This window comes from Triturus cristatus, chromosome 4_2 (assembly GCF_964204655.1).
Source record: "Triturus cristatus chromosome 4_2, aTriCri1.1, whole genome shotgun sequence".
NCBI lineage: Eukaryota > Metazoa > Chordata > Amphibia > Caudata > Salamandridae > Triturus > Triturus cristatus.
The window spans coordinates 567,266,807-567,286,685 of NC_140586.1; the positions used below are offsets into that span (position 1 = coordinate 567,266,807).

Genomic DNA, 19,879 nt, shown 5'->3' on the forward strand with positions numbered 1-19,879 from the left:
TAGTAGGTCAGGTCTGCCAAAATGTATCAGGGAAACAATGCATGTTAATTCACCCAAATGACAAATTCCAACTCTTGAGGAGTCTGGATTTTATCAGGTGCAATAAACATTGCACCAAACACTGGGCCACTCATAATGGGGGCCTATGAGTTCATAGATTAATTTGCTTAGTACTAACCATGCATTCAACAAGCATTGGCATAGCCAATACGTCTCACTTTTGGGACCTTATAAGTATTTAGTTATGCAACTGTTGCATGGCTAAACACTTATAAGGTCCCAAAAGCGAGACCTATTGGCTATGCAAATGCTTGTTTTCTTTCTAATCGCGGCACCGGCGCTTTACTTTTAACAATAATAGTAAAGCACGGGTGCCGCAATTATAGCAAAAGTAAAGAAATAGATGTTTGTTTCTATTTCTTTACTTTTGCTATAATCGCGGCACCGGCGCTTTACTTTTAATGTTAAAAGTAAAGCACCGGTGCCGCGATTAGCAAGCTAAAAATGCTACCACCGGCCACAGCTTGCAGTGCATGTGCGCGAGTGGTGCGCGTGCAGCAGTAATCACGCCATATGGCGCCTCTGCTGAAGCACGTGCCCGCGCACATGCACTGCAAGCTATAGCCGGCGGTAGCATTTTTTAAAGCCCTTACTAAAGTCTCTCCGAGCAGCGCATGCGCGCTTACTCAGCGAGACCTAAACATGGGTTCCCTCCTTACTGGTAGATGAACCATCTACAAGATGTTCAAGGAAAGATTAACTTACTACTCAGGGTTCATAGGTAGATCGGTCTACTACTCAGAGACTTTATTGATAGCCCTTCTGCTTAAAGTTATTAGAAGGGTGTACCGCTTACAGATCATGGATTGAGAGAAGGTCTTGATACTCAAAATTGAAAGATAGCTGTGCATATTACTCCGAGTATGGAAGGTGATGGAAATTCTACTTAAAGCTCAGAGATTATTACTCATATTTGCATAAAGTTGGGCTTACTTCTATGAGTAAATCAAAAATGTCTGCACATATGAACCCCACTCTTGAGGCAATCGGGGAATGAGAGGAGAAAGTAGGCATCTACGTTTGCATCCTCCCAAATGAATATCATAAAACGCATATGGCAAACATGACTACATGAGGCTGAGCAAACCTCTGTGCAGGTAAATTCCCTATTTTGAGATTTCAGGGTTCTTACTTAGGACATTGGGGCACACTCTGGTTCCCGAAAATAGGGCATTTTACCCGGAGAGAGAACAAAGAGGTTTGCTTAACCTAATATGGTCACGTTTCCCATGTGTGGGCTTTAAATAAAAAGATGGACATTCTAATTAAAGTTCATAGATAGGCGGGCTTACAACTCACAAGTTACCAGATAGATAAACGTTTTATTCAGAGTTCATAGATGTGAGAAATCCGTGTCAGAGGGTCCCAGACGTATCAGAGTTACTGGGCCTCAATTGTGACAACTGGGGTTTTTCACTGCTGGTGTCCTAGGCCACCTGTACAGCAGACCTTCCAACTGGGGATCAAGCAGCCGTAGTGAGGCAGAGCTGTCCAAGTCTTACTCAGGGAGGTGCTGTGAGCCCGTCAGCAATGCAACGAATAACAATCAATAAATCAATGTACAGTCAGTGTCTTTTCTTTAACAAGAAAAGTATTTTAATACACACAAAACTAAATATTACTCACAAAATTGCAAATATGTACAGACTGCCAGGTGGAAATACTAATAGGGACACCCTCTAAAAGGCCTCACAAGTTACAGGGGACACACACTACAGAAAAATCTGAGGCGCCATGTAACTCCCTAAATCCAAACTTGAGCCCCTATGTATGAGGCACCTCTAGGGATCTGCGTGCCAGCAGACCCTAAAATCTAAAATAGAATACCCCTATATATGAACATTGCGAATATGTGGTATACAGTTACAAACTTCAGACCTACAAGTTTTGTCATAGAATATCATCACCATTTTAAATATAAGAAAATAGGCACTTCAATATGAACAAACATTGCCAGTTGTTAATATAAAGATACACATATTTTAAATTTCACAATGAAAAAACCCAAACTTTAGCTATGGCATACTGCCCAAAGCAAACAGTGAGCAGTTCAATAAAAGGCTAATTTGTCCTATTCACCCAGAAGCCTATCAACCATGGATGACCCAGAAACTCAACGAGTCCCTGCACTCCTAATTGAAAGGGAGCCACAGAAATGCTTGCAACCTACTGAAACCTCTCCCAGGGTCACTAATTCAAGGCTGCAGAAGACTTAAGATAGCTTGCTTATCAAAATCTTTGCAGCACTGTTGTCAGGGACTGCAGCAGCTCCAGTCAGCCTCACAGCTCAAGAAAATACATCTAATGTCACCCCTGATCCTGGCAGGACGCCTCCCGAAGACATATGCAAATGTTTGCAGTCTCCAGCGGTTAATGGGCTCTCCTTTGTACCCTTTGCTGCAACTTTGGGCCACATCTTGCTTTTTGTTATCTTTAAAAAAAGACATGATGTGCCCACTGTTGTTTTGGAGGCCGGGTTCCCTGGCCTCTTCCTAAGGGCACCTGTGCAAACTCTTGCAGCAACTTCAAGGATTGTGTTCTTACTAGTTCCGCTCTTGCCTACACTTCCTAGTAGGTAGCCAGCTGATCTTCTCATCCCATTCCCTCCAGACACAGGCATAGGGAGCGGCAGGGCGGAGTGTAGCTATGTCCTCTGACCTGGAGCCTTTCCTCCTCACATAGTCCCCCAGGCCAAGACTGGGGGCTCTCTGGGCAAAACCAAAGATGGTCCCCCAGCTCTAATGTTGGAAATGATCAATGGTGAGGCAGTGCCTCAGTGGTATACCCAACCTCACCTAGTTTCCCTCAGAGATATATTGAGAACTACTAGATGCAGTTGCAATTTTTATAACCAGGCATCCCCACAGAGCTCTAGTGGACCTTCTCCCCACTTAAGAGAGCGAGAAGGCTACACACAATAAACATCTTCGATTTAAGATGTCTTTGACTTTAAATGCATTTTCAGGTGCTGTTTAGTGCGTTTTACTTCTGGTGTTGTGTTCTACCTACCAGAAGTAGTATTGTTGGGGCCAGCTGTCCTGCAAATTGTTGATGGAATCTTCTGGGGTGTTTTGGGTGTTTTTTTATAGCCCTACTGTGCTGCTGCGTCCTGTTTTCAAACTGCCCTCCTGTCACAAGTTTGGTAGCCTCATCACCTGGGGTCTCGTAGCAGCAGTCCCCAATTTCCTCAAGGCATACCACACTCTTTGTCTGCACTACCCACCACCCTGACCTTAAACCACCTGTAGGGTGTCAGTGTACCCAGCAGGAATCTGTAATACCCACTCCTATACCATCCACATCCCAGACAAATCCACAAACGTCTTATTCTTGCCAGGTCCCCAAAATATCTATTCTCTACAAATCCAAAAAGGAAGGTTGGGAGCTAGTGCCTATAGATCATGGGGCAGGATACAATACAAGACCTAAAAGTACAATTGCAGAGTTCCTTCTTTTCAGACAGTGTTCTTCTATGATTAGGTCTGTCCTTCTCTTTCCTGTTATTCTTCTCTTCTCAAAAGCTCTTCACTTGTGCAGAGAATTAAACGTGGAGGTGCAGAATTCAGAAGATGGGCGCCCATACTCAAACCACTGATGCCACATCACCCCTCCATGCCTAAATGACACTACAAGGGCTTATCTCCCTTACTGTCCAAAACTCACACAGCCTCCTGGATAGATTTAAAATGGCAGGTTGGAGAAACAATGGAAAGATCCTTCACTGGGAGACCAATGTCCATCCACTCAGGTCTAGTTTCTCCCCTCCACGCTTCAAAGAAACCCTTCTGTGCTGAGATCTTTCTGCCCTCTAGTTATACGCAGTCACAACAAGTCACTGTATGTCAGAGAGGGCAGCTAACTTCCTCATGCGGATTTTATTCCCCGTCCCTTTCCTCTCTCAGGAAAAATCTACTCTCCTAGATTTGATCTATTTTCCTGGGAAAGCTTTGAGATTGGCAACTAACCAGCAAAGAAGCCAGCTTGGGATATTGGTGTAGTAACAGGATTGGATTCCATTAAGGCTGGCTGTGCTAAATATAAAACCAACTCCGGATATTACGTTCAAGGCCCAATAAATTAGAAGAAAGGACACATCAATTGTCTCCCTATACCATGTCAATAAAAAGTTTTGGTTTAGGCATTCCTTGTCCAAAGTGTAAAAAACATTTAAAGTGTACAGACTTAACACTTCAGCCAAGAATAAAAGGGAAAACTTCTTCTTGGATTCCCAACTTAATTATAAGGCCAGAAGAGGCCATAAGCAATATACTCTGGGTCCCGATTGCCACATTGATACCTGTGCCAAGGTGCCTGGCTGAGGTGGACAAGCAGTCCATCTCTCAGTCACTTGTAACCTGTACAGAGCCTCTTACCCCAGCTGCACAGCAATGGACCTTATTTTAAAAGGAAGCTCCTGCATGCTGCTGCTCAACCCCATGCTAAACTGGTGCTTACCGTGGGTGAGGCTCCATGAGGAAGACTCACAGCAGAGGTCCAAAAACCAAAAGCAAAACCACTTTTTTATGGGTCAGCATCCACTCCCTCCCAATATAAAGTGGACATTTTACTCAGAATTCATAACTGGATGGTCTACTTTTAATATTCTATAATCAGATGGCCATTATGCTATTAGAGAGATGTGAACTCCCTTAACAGAAATTGCTCCGATAAAAGCATACAGACCATGTTTTGTCCACAATTGATTCATTTGGGGGCATCCTGACAACCTTATACTGTTTGTTGATTTGAATTGTTTTATTTGTATTGTATGCAGGATAAATTCATTTATGATTAGGGGAGAGGAGTTGGCCTAACGGCTAGGGCTGTCAGCCTCGACTCTGGGGAACCGGGTTCGAGTCTCAGCAATGACACTAAACATCCTGTGATTCTGGGCAAATCACTTAATCTCCCCGTGCCTAACAAAAATGAATGTATCCTCATGTAACGCAACTGGTGCTATGTAAAGTGCTCTGCTACCCAATGCCGGGTCAAGTTCACGCTATATAAAACTCTGTTAATAATAAAAAATAAAAAAAATGATCTGGCATACGGGGAAAGGGATATCACAGTAAACATACAAAAAACAAGCACCATCTGAGACAATCAAAGATATTCCTGAAGTTAAAAGGTCTTAATTGCTTTGGAAAGGACTCTCTCCGAAGATTTTACAAGGAAGATTGTTGCAGAGTGCGCACAGTAGGCACATACATCTTCTATGGTTCTGTGATTTAAAAGGAGAGAGCAGCTGAGTCAACAGATGTTTACCTGCAGGGTGTAGTGGTTGACTTTCTGACAAGGGACATAGGAAGACAATCCAGGTACTTAAAAGTTACGTGCAGAACTTTAAGAAACTAGTCAATGCTTAACATGCAACCAGCACAGATTCCCAAAGAACTGGCACAGTCATAAGCTGAAAAATAACTGAAGAGCTGCACTCTGAGGAGGGGGCAGTTAATCCGTCTGGAAGACTAGCAGCAAGGGCATGTGCACAACCCAGTGTGTCCCTACAGAAGATGACTCAGTTCTGTCGGTGTTTATATGGAAACGTGTATGCAGTGGATCTTTGAATAACAGCCTGCATGGGCATCAAGGGTTTTCAATCCGAGACCCCCTGACAGACAAAATTTAATGCTGTATTTTGATCTTGGCAGATGGTCTGCTAGTCTGTCGGGGGAGTGAGTTGGCCGCCATGGTCTTCACCAGCTCAGCAAAGGTCTGTCCGCCCTGTCAGGAGTTCTTCACCTGCCTGCCATGGATTTGTGCAATGTGAAGGGAGCCGCAGCTGCTGTTGCTGCAACTACCGTTACAACACTTAGGGTGTACCAAGAGTACATCATGTTTTAAGTGCACACTCTGCAATCTTTTTTGTTTAGAGTAAACAAGCTCCCAAATGGGGAATTTCATGCTCTAAGCAAAATATAAATGTCTCCAGTGTGCAGGAAGAATTCTCCCTGTGCTCAGGAGCCATTCTATATCCTTCAAAACACCATTGGGGGAACGGGCTGCCAGGTCTGAGGTTTACACTAGCAGATTCAGCAGATGCTCCTCCAGTGTAAACCTGGCACTTCTCCTGTCTCTAAACAAAACAGGGTAGCCACAAGTTTTGGTGTGCAAGTACACCGCCTATTCACTATGATGCTCTTGCTCTGACAAACTCTAAACGAGGCCCTTAGTACTTTACTTCAGTGACTAGCATCGGCATTAAACAATATGGAATGGGGTGGAGTAGCTTGTGGGTTAGGAAGTGGCATACCAGCAACAAGAAAACTTACTTTTCAAATCATTGAGCTTGAGCCCACTTGCTCTGAACCAGTTTCCAAAGGTCTTCTGTTGCTAAGCAAAGATCAGAATGAACATCACTGACACATGGACAAAACAGCATTGCATCTCCATAAGAATGGAAAAAGAAAATGTTCACCAGGAATCAAAGAGAGATATTAAACAGTAGTGGAGAAAGAGAATAATTCCGAGAAACATCACATGTATTCTACTTAACATTAAAAATAAGTATATTTTCCCTTTTCCTTCTTGTTTGACAAACAAAGTACACAATCACTCCAGAGCAATTCCTAAGACATGGGTTAATGATGCAGACAGCCCTAGAGCGAATTGCAAACCTCTGTATTGAAGGCTGCTTGAAGGTCCAGCACAATCTACAAAGAACAGGACACCTTTTTGGCATCGTCAAGTAGATCACCCCATTTGTTACGCAAGATCTTCTCCGTACGATCTACAAAACCATGACCAGCAATGGTAGAGTAGCAATAGATCCAAAGTTGTTTAGAACTTTGGGATACAAGGTAGATTTTTTTTATCTAGAGCATTACAAGTGAAAGCTTAAGAGCATCAGGAATAAAACTTGACATCATAGATCGATGAAGAGGTGGAAAGAAAATCTCAAGAAACTCATTTTAAAAAGAGAGATATATAAAGCTCCTAAAGAAGTTCGAATTCCAACACCTTATTAACAAATGCTTCAGTACAAATCGTGCACTTTTCTTGAAAGGGAAGGTTTTGAAATGTAGACATGGAGGCAAAAGACATGACAGGCCATCAATGGTCAAATACATTTAGAAGCCCATCAACCACATTGGGCAAATGTGCAGAAGGTTCTCATTCAGGGCCATATTTATGGCCTGGTTTGCGTCGCTCTTGCACCACACAACATGGTGCAAGAGCGAAGGAAACCGTAAGTCATATTATAGAATCCACCAAAGCCATTTTGCGTGGCATTGAGTGGCTCCAAAAATATGGAGTGAAGCAATGCAGTCCAAATCGCTGTGTTGTGTTACTCTGCTCTGGGTAGACATTCCATGGGCGTTGCGTGTGTGCTTAAGAGAATTTAGGTGCACACAACTCATATAACTACCTATAGATGTGCCCGCTATTCAACAAACTACTACAGGGGGGTTACTGAGCTGTCCACATTTTTAGGAGGGCTTTATTTGTGTGTCTGTTGACTTTATGGTGTCTCTACTGTAATTCAGAAAAGAGAATGTGGATCCTTTTGCCTGTGGACTTCTTTAGAAGAAATGACTCAAAGTCTTCGAACATTCAATCAAAGGAGGTTCATCATTATGAAAGATATTCCCTGTTAAACAGAGGAAGGAACACCAATTGCATCCATTTCTTGTGTATTTTCTAACTTTCTGAATTTCTTAACTGTTTAGGGATATGCCCGTCATCAGTGGTAAACTCATCGCTGTCCTGCAACAACAACTCTGCCTCCTTCTGGTGGAGTGAGCACTACAGAGCCGCCTCATACCGGTTGTTGACAGTGGGAGAAAATGGGTCTCAGTCATGCGAAACATCAGGTCTATCCTGCAGCATCGCAGACCTCCCCTGCGGACAGCTTCTTAACGTCACCTGGGAAGCACTCGATGCTGGGGCAGCCATTGTGGAGTCAACTAATACAAAGATACAAACAGGTAATATGTTTAGATTTGAAAGATTGTCTAAGTATTGCCCACTGTGAGCTAGCTTTAACATTGCTTGGTATAGATTGTAGGGGTTGACTTCTGTTGCAAACCTTGATGAACCATCATGTATTTTAGGGAAAAACAATTCATATTCTCAAAACCCAGCATATTCCAATATAAACTAACCCCATAGAAAGCCCAAACTCAAAAAGCATGATGCACTCATCAAAGGAAGTCCTGCATTTCTTATGTGAGTTGTTTTCCCTACCCCGGAATGTAACTGTCCCATCTCCATTGCAGCGATTCTGATGCAGTGAGTGCTCTCGAAAAAGGAATACCATATTCCAACACTTCTTCACCATCAACCACCATCTGCCTGGCCCACCTAGTGCCACTCAGGTTGTGCTTTCTAGATTATATTAACCATTATTCACTTCAAAACCATAACATTATTCAAACCTTATGTATCATCCAACATCTGCAACTTTTGGTGTCCGCATAACTTCCCCCCTCCTGAACTAACTCATCGATGCACCTCTCAGGATTAACAAGATTTAGCAAAAACATGCAGCCATTATCCAGGTACTAAGTAACCCTAACACAAATAGAGATATTTTGGTGAAAGTCCAGCCTTCATTTGATCTCCAGTGTACAGCCAAATCACTTGCAAAAGTGGTCACCTTACAGCTGCAAAGCTACCCCAAATGCAATGTTCTCCTGAATGATTATCAATCTGGCTTCTCGCGTCACTAAGGAACCAAAGCATCCTAATGAGTATTTACGAAATGGGGCGTACAGCAAGATAGCCGGGACGAGATCTGTGATCTCCATTCATCCGTAGACATAGTTGATCATGGAATCTTTGAGATTGGGCTGTGTTTTTCCTGTGTCCGTTCCTGGCATTCGCTGTCTTGACGACAAGTTATTTACAATAAATACGTTTTTGCTCCAATATTGATTCATGGCCATCACTCCTTTCGCTCTCATAATTGTCTTAGTTTTCATTCTTTTTTCTTGCTATTCTGAAAGAAGTGGCCCAAGAATGACATGTTTGTCTGACACTTGCATGCATTATCCCTAAAACTCATGGTAAGTGCCTTATTTCGTTCTTACTTTCCATTAATGTGCACAAGATCTGCACTTGAAACCCTGTATAAAGTGTAATAAGTCATTCATGAATATGCCATTAACACAGCTGCATACATCAGCTCAGAGGTATGTGACTTATCTGCTTATTCTCAAAGCAGGAAGATGTTTTAAGATCACAAACCTCCAACCTTTTTCATGAGCTGGACTCGCCTTCGTAGAGTATGTTAATGTTTTGCAAATGGTTTTGTATATTCTGCATATTGATATATTTGATGATTGCTAACTCTGATCTGTTTAAACAGCTCCGTGCCCTCCCACTAGTCTTCTGCTCGACCTTGGCTGCCCAACCAACATGGCCACTGCCTCATGGAGCCATTTTGGTGATGTACTGTCATTCAGCGTGTTAGCGAACTCAACGGATGGCCATATTGTGACCTGTAACAGCACTCACACCACCTGCGAGCTGAATTCTTTCCAGTGCGGCCTCACCTACTCCTTGTCAGTCACAGCCACCGACGCCAAGTGCCACAGTACCTCAAGCGACACATTAATTTTTGACACAGGTACTCAAAAGGGGGTAATTTCTGTCAAGTTATTACTTTACTTTCACATTCAACATAGGCCTAAAAATTAACGAATAGCTGGGGGGATTCAGACTCAGTCAGTGTTGGACCAAAAAGATTGAAATGAAAAAAGGACTCAATGCCTGTCCTTCCATTATGCACGACACAGCGTCAGAGATGGCAAGAGTGGTGTCGCAAATATGACAACTGGTTTGGTAGAAATAAAAAGAGCATGTCATTTCACAAGTCAACTTCGACAAAATAGAGGCATCTCAGGTGGGTGACAAGCCACACATACTTTCTGTTATGCAGGTAATAATATGAATAGCAGGAGGGTGCCTGATGGTCAGGAGAAAAGCAGTTGTTGCCCGTGAATGCTGGTGGGGATAAAATGCATTCATATGAATATCCAGTGGGGTTAGTGATGAGTGTCTCACGTCATGTGTTAATGGACATGTGACTGAGAGATTCTCCCCCGCCCCCTAACCTAAGACCAATTTAGGCTCTGACATGTCTGGGAATCTGCCAGTTTACTCCACCACTGCAATGGTGCAAGAATACTCAAAGGATTTACCTGGGAAACTGGATACTGCTCACTTCAAGAGGTAATTGCTCATGGTTATAGATAGGTATGACATCATGCTATCATGTCACGAAAATGTAAGGGTGAATGTAAGTGACATCATAGACCCATTGACATCTGAAGGTATCAGAGGAGTTGAACATTAGTCCCATTCAGAGCCTCTTAACAATATCTTATTTGATGTTGAAGGATTAGGGAAAAGGCAAGGTGGTGAAACTATAGAAGATAAATATGGCCACAAAGGATATCTTAATGCTTTGCTCTCATGGCCCCTGGGACCAGAGGAAGCAAAGCAGTGACAGGGACAAAACAAATGCCAACCTGTAGTAGCATCTGCTACTTCTGGCTGTCCCTAAATTGATCCATGTCTGGAAGGACTGAGTGTGGTGTGTTCTTGGATTTGGAGATTAGCCTCTTGATTGTGGGTGCTGTGGGCTTTAATGGGGTGTGGTTGAAGTTTGGTATGAGTGAAATAGGGAATCAGATGTGAGGATGAGGGCAAGAGGATTTTTTTACTTGTCGGTGGGGGAAGGTGGGTGTTCGTCTGAGCGGTCTGGAGAGGTTGAGTGGAGAATGAGTGCTGTTGATGATTGTTCAGACTGAGATTTAGGTCACCAAGGATGATGTGGAATGCTGTGTATAATGTAAGGTCCAGGACTGTATGAAACATCTGAAACAACTTGGCCATTGTTCCCGAGGGGAGGGGGTCTTTTATATTTTTGCAATGCACAGGCCCTGGCCCTGAGTGAAGGTAAATAGAAACAGTGTGAGCTCTTGTCTTCCAAAGTTCACAGGCACAGATGGCACAGTTCATATGTGTCAACCTGACAGATTGTATGACGACCCTCTGATCTTTAACTAAGCAAGGGGGTGAGTACTGAGAGTAAATTGCTTTCCATCTCCAGGATTCAGAGAACAATAGTATAGTTACTTATGGTACAGGCATTTAGTGATGCATGTCACAGTGGTTGTGGTAGCAGACCTATTGAGCCAAAAATCAAAATGGGTCGCTGATGACCAGTGACCCACTTGCCATTGAAACAAAGGGCAACAGATAAAACAACAAAGTACTTATTGTACCGAGTGTTATATGCTACTGGTGAGTAGGGCCTTAAGTGGGTTATAAAAACTTGGAAGGGGGTCTCTCAAACGGCCGTAACCTATGTAACCTATATAATAAAGGGCGTGGTTTCAATAAGTACGATACAAAACTCTACTGCCTGACTGGTGTTGTTATGCCTCTTACTGTTATTGCATCCAGATATACAATAGAACAACTGGCATGTACTTAAAACAGGCCCAGACTATTGGCTTTATCAATAGTCATTAGCTGCAGAAGATGAATGAGCAACAACAATGCCTTTGTGGTAAATAATAGTGAAAATACCTGTAATTATGATACTGTGAAATAACTATACCACTCCATTAGAAACGTTAAATATAACTCTTTGTAAAATACTTACTTTTATTTATGGTGGGCTTGAAACAATGTCTAGAAGCTAGTTCTTCTTGGCAGCAGCTGCCCATGCAGCAGTTCTATCACTGCAGATCTGTTAAAATTAGAGCCTGCACTCTGCCTTCACCCCTCCTGCCCCGCTGGGGCACTAGCAGGTACTCCAGTCTTCTGATTGGGTCCTTTGAGGCATAACAAAGGAGTCTCTCCAGGGTTTCATCAAAGGCTGGTAATGGCTGGTTGTGCCACCGAGTGAAGACTTCCTGTCACGCCCAGGGTGAGGGCAAAAATGAACAGCACAATAGGGACCTATGGGTCTCAGCACCTGTTTTTTAGAACTAAGCACGGGCGGGACCCCGCCTACTTAAAGACCTGCTGGTGATTATTTGCATCCACAACTATAATAAAACTGGAGGAGTGGCACCATATTGTCTGCAATTTACTAGGAACAGATGGTTCTGTCATGCATGGCTTCCATAGGAAGGCTCGATCATGTACATCATGTACATCAGTTTCTAAATCTGATCATTCATTGCTAAGAAGTAGCAACAGTTGGTAACAAAAGTCCTTAACCACTGTTGCTACCTCATAAAGGCCCTCTAGGCCATGCGGACCGGGCTCTCTGAGAGCCTGTCAGTGCAGCGCTGCCTGCCTGCTTTGAGTGAATGCAGAAAGCAGAGCTGCTGGAGGGAGAAGGAATACAGGGAAGGTGGTGGGGGTTGGTAAAGGATGGAAGGTTAACTCTTTTTTCACATTTGGGATAGGGTGGAGAGGCCATGTTATATATGGCTCCCCCATTACTCCTTTGCCTCAGCCAATTAGTTATAAGCAGGGGCAGATTATTTTGGGGTCCATGCACAGCAATACATTATAGATGGGTAACTGAGTAGCTGGTATGTCTTTCACCTCTGGGTTGTCAGTGACACCATAAGCAACTCAAGCTTTGCTTTCGCTGTCAATTGGATGTTGCTCAGTACCCCTCAGTGATAAAACATCCTTGTAACTCACAGTTGCCCATCTACAATTCTATATTTCATGGTCAGTTTTAGTAGTACAGTACTGAAAATTACATTTCTCTTTTTTTATTTCCAGCCCCGTGTCCGCCTGCAGCTGTCAGTGGTCATGTAGATTGTGCATCCAATAATGTCTCAATCACATGGGATCAGAGTGACAGAGCCAACTCCTATCAAGCTTCTGTCACTGACATCCTTGATAACAATAATGTTTTCACGTGCAACTCCACGGACACCAATTGCGATGTTGAGGCTCTGCCTTGTGGCAAAAAATACTTCATTACCATCAAAGCGTTGCATGAGGACTGTGGCGGCAGCAACAGCCACCCTGTAGAGATTGAAACAGGTAGGTTTCAGACTAGTTTTAATGTTCAAATTCCATGGCTTCTGGCCATGAAGAGTTTACATTTTCTAGCCTATGACAGGCACCGTCTTTGTTTTTATCCTATATTTTGTTTCCATTGTATGACATTGTGTTACATACTAAAATTTGCATCACATCTAAACGTAAAAGCGAAGCATAAATTTTAACACGAATGATGGACATATTCATTTTTTCTATTTTACCTTCACGTTATGATTTTTGTGGCACCTATCGTACATATGCATGTTTGGGGGTGGCATTGCAGATAAGTACTCAACTGGACTTCTTAAAGTTGGACTGAGCCAGACAAACCATCTAGAGATGAATTCATAAACTGAATGTCAAGACTCTACGACAGAGGAAATGTAGCCAACACATTTAAAATGTCCTCTGGAAATTGGAGTTTTTTCCTTCTCCAAATTCTAAATTAGGCCATTTCTCTAACTGACACCATTCAAAAGAAGAGAATGTGATGGGCTTGGTCATGCTTTATGCTGTGCTTTGGCCAGGAAGCATTGTTCTGGGTCAAAAAAAGCACAAAGCAGAATGAGAAGCACTCTTTTTGGGGGGGAAGAATGGATTGTGGGCATCACAACCCACCAATCATGGTTAACATATGGTGGAAGATCTACTTAACATTTGGCTATCTATGTGACAGATTTCCGGCTCAGATATGACATAGGAAACTGGTTAGTGGGGTCTTCGGATAGATTAAATACGTCTTCAGTCCCTTGGTCGGCAGTAAATGACGGCTCAATGGGAACATCTATGCCATATTCAAGGAGACCGAAAGGCATTTTAAAGACGGCCCTAACTGAGGGTACTTGTAGACTGTTGGTGTCAGATACCTGGTGAATGGTTATAATCCTGCGTCATACCACTGCACATAGTGGCTGTTTGGTTCTGAATATATGCCTCTCTAACAAATAGCCAGGCACCTGAAACCTGTTAATCACCCTGCTGACATAGGTGATTTCAGCGGAATGATGGTACTGCATAGCTGTCTGATGGCCAAGTATCAACAACACCAATTGGGCACCATCATAATAACTTTGATCCCTCCTGCTGATACCCCTAAATCATTGACACCACATGTATTGCACACCCACATTTATATACATTGACAGTAGATACCCTATTTAAGGCCATTGTTAAATGCACCATCTCTTGGTGAAAAATCCATTAGTTCTAATAGATTTTTTAAGGACTACAACTCTGCACTCAGTCCTCTGCACATGCTCCCTGTAGGAAATTGAGTATTTAGTTAAAGTTAAACCTCATGTAATAACCACAGACTTTGTCAGAGTGAACCTGAGCTCATCTCCCTGTAGACATGGCACAGAACAAGAGATGTAAATTAGAGCTAATGTGTAAAGTATTAATGCAGTAGTAAAACAGTAGTAAAGTTCAAATGTAAACAATAATATCCCAAAATTAATTAGAAAAATAGAGTACAATATAAAAAAAACAAATTGACACCAAAATGATAAAATCCATTAGGAGAACCAGAGATATGAGTTTAAGGTTTTAAGTAGAAATAGCGCCAAGAAGCACAAAGTGCTAATGATAGTCAATAGTCTTGGTAGAACCGGACGTAAGTGCAATTTGACCCTGACTGTGATAGAGTGCGTTTTGGCTGCACTAACCAGGTTTGCCCTGGTCAAAGACTTTACCTCAAGACTTCATTCCTATAAGTCCCAATCCACCACAGGAGTACACTTCTAAAGCCCCAAGGACATTAAGGGAGGCTCTTAGAGAGTCACAAGGTGGCAGGCAGAGTCCATTCCAGGTCCGATTGCCACTGATCAGCTGGGCATCTGGAGGAAAGGCCTCTTGGGGCATGGTATACCCCTGTACCTCTCACTGGAGATCAGCCTTTTGACATCTTATGTCCCTTGGAGTCCAATTCTTTGTCCTGGGGATGAGAAGGAGAGCAGGTCGAGTATTCTGGGCTCTTTTCAGGTCCCAGACAGCAGGTACAGCCTCTTCTGATCTTCTACAGGTCAAGGAGTGTTTTGAAGTGTGTGTCTGGAGATGCCACATTTATGACTGGCATGAGTTTATGGGTGATAATGACCCCTGGAGACACCGCAAATGGAGTTAGGGTTCCTGGGGCCTACCCTACACATTTTGCTCATTCTTAAGATGGCCGTGGTCTTCGGCCACACTAAGCTTGGGCCCTGATTCTGGTAGTGTGTGTAGGGAGTATACTATGGTAACCTTAGTGTCCTCCCACATCTAACACTAAAACCCAGTTTTAGGCAGTCCCATGTACTCCCAACAAACTCACTGACAGAAGTTTGGTGGAACAAAGGTGAGCTTTCAGCACCCAGACAATAGATACATGCAAATTGTTTTGGCATGCTGTTTCCCTCCTTTGAAGTGTCATATGAAAACCCTAATAGACCTTGTCGGGCAGGTGATGTCAACCAGACGCAGACTGTGATAGAGGCCGGTCTGGCCGAGGGGACAAAAGAAGTGTGCCGTTGTGGGTTTAACTACATCTGCTTGTGACAGGGTAGACATCTTTGAAGTTAATCAAGTCTTTAGGCCCATCCCGCAGGCCACCCTGCCAAGGGCGCAAGATCACTTCCTCACACTTAAGGCCTTTTGTCTCTGTTCTGGAAGAGGGTTCACTACTCATTCATGCCTATTTGGAATGCTATTTACCGGCTGGCAGAAATTAGAGAGCAAAATGCATATTTAGCTTCCAGGGACGTCAGGCAAGGCAAAGGTAACTTCCTAAAAATAATCTTTCCAAAATATTTATTGCAAATCCAACTTCACCAGTGAATTGGCCTTAACATAAAAATTTCAAAAAATAGATTTGTAGTTGTTTTGTATGCAAAGATAACATTTATTAAACCTAATATTGTATCCCAGTGCTTTCCTATGCCCACACTTGGTCCCATACACTAGGGACTTATGAGTAAATTAAATGTGCCAATCTGGGCTATACACATTTTACCATATTGAAAGGAGGAGCATTAGTACTTTATGACTGGTTATCAGGGCCAAAATGCACAGAGTTTTATGGCCAGCAAAAAAGGGGCTCAGCAAAAAGGCAAACAAAATTGGTGTGACCCTGCAGAAAGGGCACATTTCCAAAACTCCCCCACCGATGGTAGTCATGCCAACTGGCAAAGAGTGAACAACCCCCACCAAATCCCAAGGCCCAAGAGGCAAAATGAACTAGGGAAGGAGTGTGTGTCCTCGATCTCTCTATTGAAGACCTGCGCAAGTAACTCCTGAAACTCTGGCAAGCATTGAGGACTTTCCTGCTTACACCAGGTATTCCGAACTATACATTAACCTTTGCAATCTATTTACAAGGTTGTGTTCATTCATGCCTACCTAATCCAGCCTCAAGTGCTTGAGTGCGTTCTTGTTATTTGGTGCTAATTTGCCAATCTAATCACTCATTAGTTCTTAGCAATCCTCACATCTACTTCTGTACCAACCATAAACATTTGGGAAAGTTGTGCGAACTACTTGGAGGACATAACTCATTTGATGGCAGTATGGGCAGATTCTGCACTAATCCTCTTGACCACAAAGCATTTTACTCAGCTACCTCCCCCTGTGTGGGAAGAAGAGAGGGCAGAGTGAGAGTGATTTTTCAAATACATGTTGTAGCTTGTTGTCATCCAAAGCCAGGCACCTCCTAAAGTGGCTAGAAAGTCACAGAAGTATTTTTTTCCTCTTACATGTCCTGAAAGTGATGGGAGAAGTGTACACAGACTATATAAAGCCCAAACACTCTTTCAGTTCCAGTGGAGACAATGCAGTCATCCATTATTAAAGTTTGCACAGGCATCACACGATGGTGCACATATAAAGTAACAAGCGGGGGAAAGAGCTGCCTGCTCTTTGCTGTCTTTACTGTTTGGGGCCAACTTCATCATCTACCCACCTTGGATTTCGACCCCAGGGAGGTGTTTGCTTTGCAAACTGGTTGTTCTGCCGCACCCCAGGATAAGGCCATTGCGGGGCGCGACCGCTAGGGACTACAAGTCCCATTATCCTCTGCCTGGCCTCCAGCTGATGCTGATTAGCGCAATATAAGCTTAAAGGTGTCCCGCTACCCTGGGGAAAAGAGCTGCCTGATGTTTGCTGTCTCTACTGCTTGCTTGCTTGCTTGCTTGCTCCATCATCTACCCGCCTTGGATTTCGACTCCAGGGAGGTGTTTGCTCTGCACCCTGGTTTTCCTGCTGCACCTGAGGATAAGGCCATCATGGGTCACGACCACTGGGGACTACGAGTCCCACATTCTTCTGCTTGTCCTCCTGCTCATTAGTGCTACATAATCGCGATGGTGTCCCTCTGCATGGGACGTGCGCTGGCGGAGCCCGGGCTGTCTTGCGCCCGGCAGTACCAGGAAGAGGCAGGGCAGGGCCACCCCCCTTAGCCCTGCCGCAAAGTACCCCTGCTATCCTGGGATTCAACACCTCATACCCAACGTCTAAGGTACTTTTGTATTCGACTTTTGACTCAACTTTCCCTTGAAAAGGCTGGTTTAGTTGGCTTTATTGCACTGCACCTCTCTGTTTCGAACTGCCCCTTTGTTTTAAATCTTCAGATTGGGCACTCCCCTCATCAATACCTCTCGTTACGCTGGGAGGAAAGCCCTTTTAAAACAAAGGCTCTTCTGGGTTCGTGTGACTCTTTCCCCACTGTAGTAATGTGTGTGCTGAAAAGTTTTTCTTTCTGTGAGACCATGGGCAAAAGTAAAGTCCAGAATTGGGTTTCTGGGAAGACACTTTGCTATTGGAATGCAAGGAAATTGTAAACAACGCATTCTCCCCCTCCCCAACGTTTCAAATGCCTCAATTCCAATCTCACCCGAGATATCACCTATCCCCTTAAAAAGAAAACTACCGGATCCTACAAAGGTTTAACAAACCTCGCCAGAACAGTCGCTCTGGCACTCGCAGCGCTGTAGGCAATAGCAGTGTAGGAGGTAGCGAGGAGCCGCAGTCCCATGTTTCTGAGCAGCCTCTAGACCCCCAGGTGGCTAGCCAGCTCGAGTGCCATAACAGGTATGCTGCCCTATCTACATTAAAAAACATAGCAAAGGCCGAAAGTGTGATGATATTGGATGTCCCTAAGGAAGAGGTTTTATCTCTGTTTCAAAGCTTAAGGGACACAATCGAGGGTCTCAAGGGGAGGCAGCAGCCCTGAGAAAAGTGGTGGAGGATTTGGAGAAAAGGGTTGCAAAAGATGTAGTACAGAGTACAGCAAATCAAACAAAGGTAATAGAAGATAGATTTTCTCCATGAAAATGGCCGGCAGGCTGGTTCCCCACGCGGCCCAGTGGTGCATACATTTCAACCACTTACACAAAATAGCCACTGGTCTCCCCTTGCCCCTACTTTGTCGCCCCCCACTTTCTTCCCTGTCCCCGATGCATCCCTGTTTGGGCAAGTGACTTGCCCTTTGCTTCCCGTAATGCTTTACAGGGCAGAGGCTCAGGTAGAGGGATAGAAAGAGGAGAAGTAGCAAAAGACAAGGGTGACCCAAACGTCACTGGAACTGGTCAACCTCATTTCAAGGGGGTGGTCGCAAATGTCTGTTGTATCAAAAACCGTGTTCAGAGGAAGGAAGCTGTAGTTTTCCTTATTTAGGTCCCCAAGCTAACCACTGCCGCAAGGGAGGATCATGATACACTTGTAAACAAGGCTACGTATTGGTTCAGGAAGACTCACTAGTGCTACTCTATTATAAGGGATGATATCACTCAAGCAGAAAGGATATCTGCCCCTGGAAAGACACACAATATGGCGGAAGTATGCTTTGCCCATAAAGACTTAGTAGATGGCCTGATGGCCATAGACTCTGGCACCATCCCTGTTGCCAATACATCCATTGCGATTAAATATCACACAAACGTGGATGATGCTACCTCAAATGAAAGTGATACTAGCAGCGGGGGGAGACAAGGTCAGTGGGACTGCTGGACCCTAGGATTGGCTCCAGGAAGAGGGCATAGGTAGAGCAGAGGGGGAAGCACTAATAGTTGGGACCGCCTTGTGCGATCTCCCATCCCCTAGGTCGCTTGTCTTGTCCCGTGCCCAATATTTGGTTAGTGAGGGCCCAACTACTGATATGTCTGTACCTTCAGCTCTCCTAGATAATGACAGTGGGGGCCTGAGGAGGGAGACTCATGCCAGCAATAGAATTATCCAAGAGGCGCATGGGAGTGCGATCCTGCACCGGTACCCTAATCCTAATAACCTTTAGCAAAGCAGACTCAGATAAAAATCCTGGTTTAGAATTTAGCAGGGATTTCAAGGATGCTGCTGCAGTAAGAGTTGGGCAAATTTATAGATTTTTATGATGTGTGCCTGTTCCAGGAACTATGGAGTTTGACACTTTTGCCAAAATGCGAGCGGTTTGACAAGGCGATTACACCTGAGACTTTAGATAGAAGTTTAACATGAGGATAATGCCAAATAGTTTTTAAAAAGTTTGAGGAAAAGGTTAATTTGAAGGAGCTAATGTGCTATTTTCTCTTGTGGTTTCAGCTCCTTGTGTTCCACAGAATGTGGACTACACGGACTCCTGCGGCAGTGATGTGCTGGTCCATTGGGACGACAGTGAGGGGAGTCTGTCGTACGCGGTGACAGCCCGCAGTAGCAATGGAGACCTGACTTCCTGCAACGCGACCAGCAGGTCCTGCCATCTCCTCGACCTGCCGTGTGGAGAATCCTTCCTGGTTAACATTCTAGCGTCAAACGTCCTATGCAGTATCTCGACCAGCCCCGCTCTGGAATTTCACACTGGTATGCACATTGCCCTTTCCTATCAAAAGCGCACAGCTATTTGTCACTGGCA

General features: G+C 44.0%; 1 protein-coding gene across 1 annotated transcript in view; it reads left to right on the plus strand.

The window, feature by feature from the left end:
- Positions 1-19,879, plus strand: part of LOC146834707 (uncharacterized) — a 293,340-nt gene that overhangs the window by 170,877 nt on the left and 102,584 nt on the right. The window contains exons 35-38 of the mRNA XM_085602223.1: positions 7,731-7,988; positions 9,371-9,631; positions 12,760-13,026; positions 19,570-19,827. Coding sequence (XP_085458349.1) covers positions 7,731-7,988; positions 9,371-9,631; positions 12,760-13,026; positions 19,570-19,827 — 1,044 coding nt within the window. The remainder of the gene's footprint in view (positions 1-7,730; positions 7,989-9,370; positions 9,632-12,759; positions 13,027-19,569; positions 19,828-19,879) is intronic.